This window comes from Macrobrachium nipponense, chromosome 21 (genome assembly GCF_015104395.2).
Source record: "Macrobrachium nipponense isolate FS-2020 chromosome 21, ASM1510439v2, whole genome shotgun sequence".
Classification (NCBI taxonomy): domain Eukaryota; kingdom Metazoa; phylum Arthropoda; class Malacostraca; order Decapoda; family Palaemonidae; genus Macrobrachium; species Macrobrachium nipponense.
This window is the reverse complement of record NC_087212.1, coordinates 34,011,051-34,014,879: the sequence shown is the minus strand read 5'-3', so window position 1 is coordinate 34,014,879 and position 3,829 is coordinate 34,011,051. Positions and strand designations below refer to the sequence as shown.

Below are 3,829 nucleotides of genomic sequence, written 5' to 3'. Positions count from 1 at the left end.
GAAAAAGAACCCTGGATGAATATAATCAATCTTAAGTTCATAACATAATTTGGCGACCTTTTTAGCCAGGATCCACTTTAGCGGCATAATTTTCAACTGTAAACGGCTCTCGGAGGGGTGGTCAAGCCACTGAACGTATTTAGAGTGATTATTTCTATTTAATTAATTCAGGATGCATTATTTTGAGAGTGAAGAAGCTGAGGTAGCGAACTTTCTGGCTAGTCCTAACTGGGAAGAGGATCTGTTTGAACTAAAAAGGGATCAATTGTGGTTGATTGCAGAGTTCTTGGATTTAAGTTTGGCCACTGAGGTTAAGAAGGGACCGTTGTTATTTGAGGTCTTGAAGGCCGCGAGGATATATAGAGAGAGACTTGATAGGAAGGATGTTCTGGAAAGTAGTAGGCTGGATGAGAGTAAGCCTGAGGAGATAGAGGAACTGGAAGGTGGAGGTAAAGAAAATTCTATTTGATAGTGGTGATGACCATTTGGAAAATTTTGAGAGAAAAAAACCAAGATGAAGGAATGGAGTTTAAAGCTCTCCAACTTAGAGCCGATGAAAGGGCAAAAGAAAGAGAGCATGAAATTGAGGTGCTTAAATTACAGATTAAGTTGAATCAGGGAAAGAATGGTAGTTATAATAATTCAAGTGTTGATGAAACAAGGTTTAATATGTTCGCTGCGTTAAAACTGGTACCACACTTTTCCGAGGAGGAGGTTAATGAGTTTTTTGTGTCATTTGAGAAAATTGCTAAGAAGCTTGCTTGGCCAAAGGATATGTGGACAACATTAGTTCAGTGTCGTTTGGTGGGCAAAGCTCAAAGGGTTTATAATAATCTTAATGACGATCTCTCCGCGGATTACGACACCGTTAAAAGTATTGTGCTGAAAGCTTATGATTTGGTGCCTGAAGCATACAGGCAGAAGTTTCGTAATCTGCGGAAGGATCTTGACGTCACCTATGTTGAGTTTGCTAGAAAGAAAGTTCAGTTTCTCGATGACTGGCTGAAATCAAAAGAAGTAGACAATTTTGTTAAACTGAAAGAGCTCCTTCTGGCAGAGGAATTTAAGAGGAACGTGAGTCGTGACTTGCGAATTCATTTGGAGGAGTTGAAGCTCGACTCCATTCAGGAAATAGCAGTTGCTTCCGACGAGTATGCACTTACCCATCGGGAGGAACCCCTTAGGAAAAGGATTAATCAGGATAGGTTCTCCCCCCATGAATATAATACACGTAGTAATAATCGTCAGTCTTCTAGAGGAACATTAAGGTCAAATAATGACGAGTCAGAAAAAGTATCTAATCAAGACAGAAGCGTAAGCGGCTCGCGTAGTTTCGTAAACAGTCGTAGATCGGTTAATGGTGGTGGTAGTAGTGGTAGAAATTTTGGTACTAGTAGTAGTAGTAGTGTGAAGTGTTATTGGTGCCACAAGACGGGGCACGTTAAGGCTAATTGTTACGGTTGGAAAAACTTTCAGGAGAGGAGGTCTAATCCAGTAAACATTGTTGTAGCTGAAAAAACAGAAAACTTAAAGCAAAGTATGGAACAGGAAAAGTGACTAAAATTTAAGAGGTATATTTCTGACGGGTCTGTGTTTGTTGGTAACAATGAAAAAACAAAGGTTTGTTTAAAGGTATTACGGGACTCTGGAGCAGCACAGTCTCTCATATTAAAAACTGCTGTTCCAATGGATTTTGTATTTTCCAACGATGAATTTGTGGTGTTGGGTGGTTTCCCGAACTCTATTACGTCTTGTCCTTTAGAGAAGTTTAATATTCACACCAAGTATTTTAAAGGGACTGCTAAACTGGCTGTGGTAGACAGTTTGCCAGTTCCCGGTATCCACCTCCTCTTAGGGAATGATTTGGCTGAAGGTGAAGATGCAATTGATAATATATGTCCAATTTTGACTCTCCTGAATGTGACTTGTGAAGGCGATGATATTGAAACTAATTTTTATAAGCCTGTCTCTGTAGTAACCCGATCTAGAGCTCGGGAGATGGATCTCGAGGATGTTGACTTAGATTTATATAAAGTAGACAGACAAATGACTGACATGAGGACTGGTAGTAGTAATAATAAAATCATTAATTGGGATGACGTAAACTGGGACGCTAAGGCGTTCAAAATAGCACAGAGTAAGGAGTTTTCTAATTTAGAACTCGGCAATCCCGAGGATTTGACGAAACCAGTATTCGTCAGAGAGAGAGGTTTGCTCTACAGGTTGAGCAGGTCGGCTAATGCACCTGCCCACCAGGTAGAGTCGTGCAGACAATTGGTTGTCCCGGAAAGGTACCGGAATAAATTGATGTATTTAGCACATGAAAATGATTTGTCGGGACATTTTTGGTGTTAGGAAAACCTTTCAGAAGGTTGCTGAACATTTCTTTTGGGCCTGGGTGGGATGCGTCAGGACATTAAGAGACACGTATTATCCTGTGATGTGTGCCAGTTGGTGGGGAAACCTAACCAGAAAATACCCAAGGCTCCCTTAATTCCTATACCCTCCGTGGGCGAACCCTTTCGGGAAGTGATAATTGACGTAGTGGGTCCCCTGCCGCGGACGCGCGGTGGGAATGAATATATATTGTCTATTGTTGATAGAATGTCTCGCTTCCCTGAGGCAATCCCATTGAGGAGTATACGTCCGAAAAAAGGTGGTTGAAGTGTTGGTTGGTTTCTTTACCAGATTGGTTTTCCTAAGGTAATTCAGAGTGACTGTGGCACTAATTTCACGAGTAGGTATTTTGAAAAGAAAATGAACGAGTTTGGTATTAAACACGTGAAGTCTGCACCGTATCACCCGGAAAGCCAAGGCCAGGTGGAAAGGTTCCACCAAACCTTGAAGTCTGTGTTGAAAAAATTTTGTTTAGAGACTGGGAATGATTGGGATAAGGAATTACCTTACGCATTGTTTGCAATACGATCGATCCCCAATGAGTCAGTGGGTCTCTCTCCTTTCCAGCTTATTTTTGGTCACTGTGTTCGAGGCCCATTAGATGTAGTGAGAGAACACTGGGAGGAGAGACTCCCGAAATTAATGTATTGGATTATTTTTCAGATTTGCAGGAGAAATTGCTTAGAGCACGGTCGTTTGCTCAGGAACATTTGGCGAAAGCCCAGGCCTCGATGAAATTGAAGTATGACGTTAAAACACGAGATAGACTATTTAATGTAGGTGACAAGGTGTTGGTTTTACTTCCTATGCCTGGTAATCCCCTGAAAGCGGAATTCTCAGGTCCGTGGAAGGTTCTGAAGAAAATTAACAATGTAAATTACCTGATTGAAACTCCTGATAGGAGAAGAAAAACCCGTATTTGCCATGTTAATATGATAAAATCTTTTATTGACAGGTCTGTAGAAGAATCTGTAGTACCTATTTCTGTAGTTAGTGTAGAAAATGAACAGTTTATGGGCGATAAATTTGCTGTTAGCCCAAGTGGTTTGGAAAATAATTCTGATGTTTTAAATAATCTGAATACTAAATTTCAGCACTTAGATGCAGAAAAAGCTGCACCTCTAATTAATTTAATTAACGAATATAAAGATCTCTTTCAGGATGCACCTGGTAGGACCCATATTTTACAGCACGACGTTGACGTTGGGGAGGCTCAGCCTATTAAGCAATGTCCATATAGACTGAACCCCCTCAAGAGAGAAATAGTCAGGAAGGAAGTTAAATACATGCTAGACCATAACCTCATTAAACAGAGCTGCAGTCCTTGGAGCTCCCCTGTAGTTTTGGTCAAGAAGGAGGATGGTCAGCCTAGGATGTGTTTTGACTACCGCAAGGTCAACTCTGTAACAAAAACGGACTCTTTCCCTTTGCC

General features: G+C 41.0%; 1 protein-coding gene across 1 annotated transcript; it reads left to right on the top strand.

Annotated features, from left to right (window-relative positions):
• The first annotated feature begins 477 nt into the window (after positions 1 to 477).
• Positions 478 to 1,557, top strand: LOC135197449 (uncharacterized). Its single transcript, XM_064224518.1, has one exon. It carries the CDS (start codon positions 478 to 480, stop codon positions 1,555 to 1,557), a length of 1,080 nt encoding a protein of 359 aa, XP_064080588.1.
• Positions 1,558 to 3,829: the final 2,272 nt, after the last annotated feature.

What these genes read in the sequence shown, in the direction of transcription:
- LOC135197449 (XM_064224518.1), top strand. Translation starts at nt 478, where the DNA reads ATGACCATTTGGAAAATTTTGAGAGAAAAAAACCAAGATGAAGGAATG.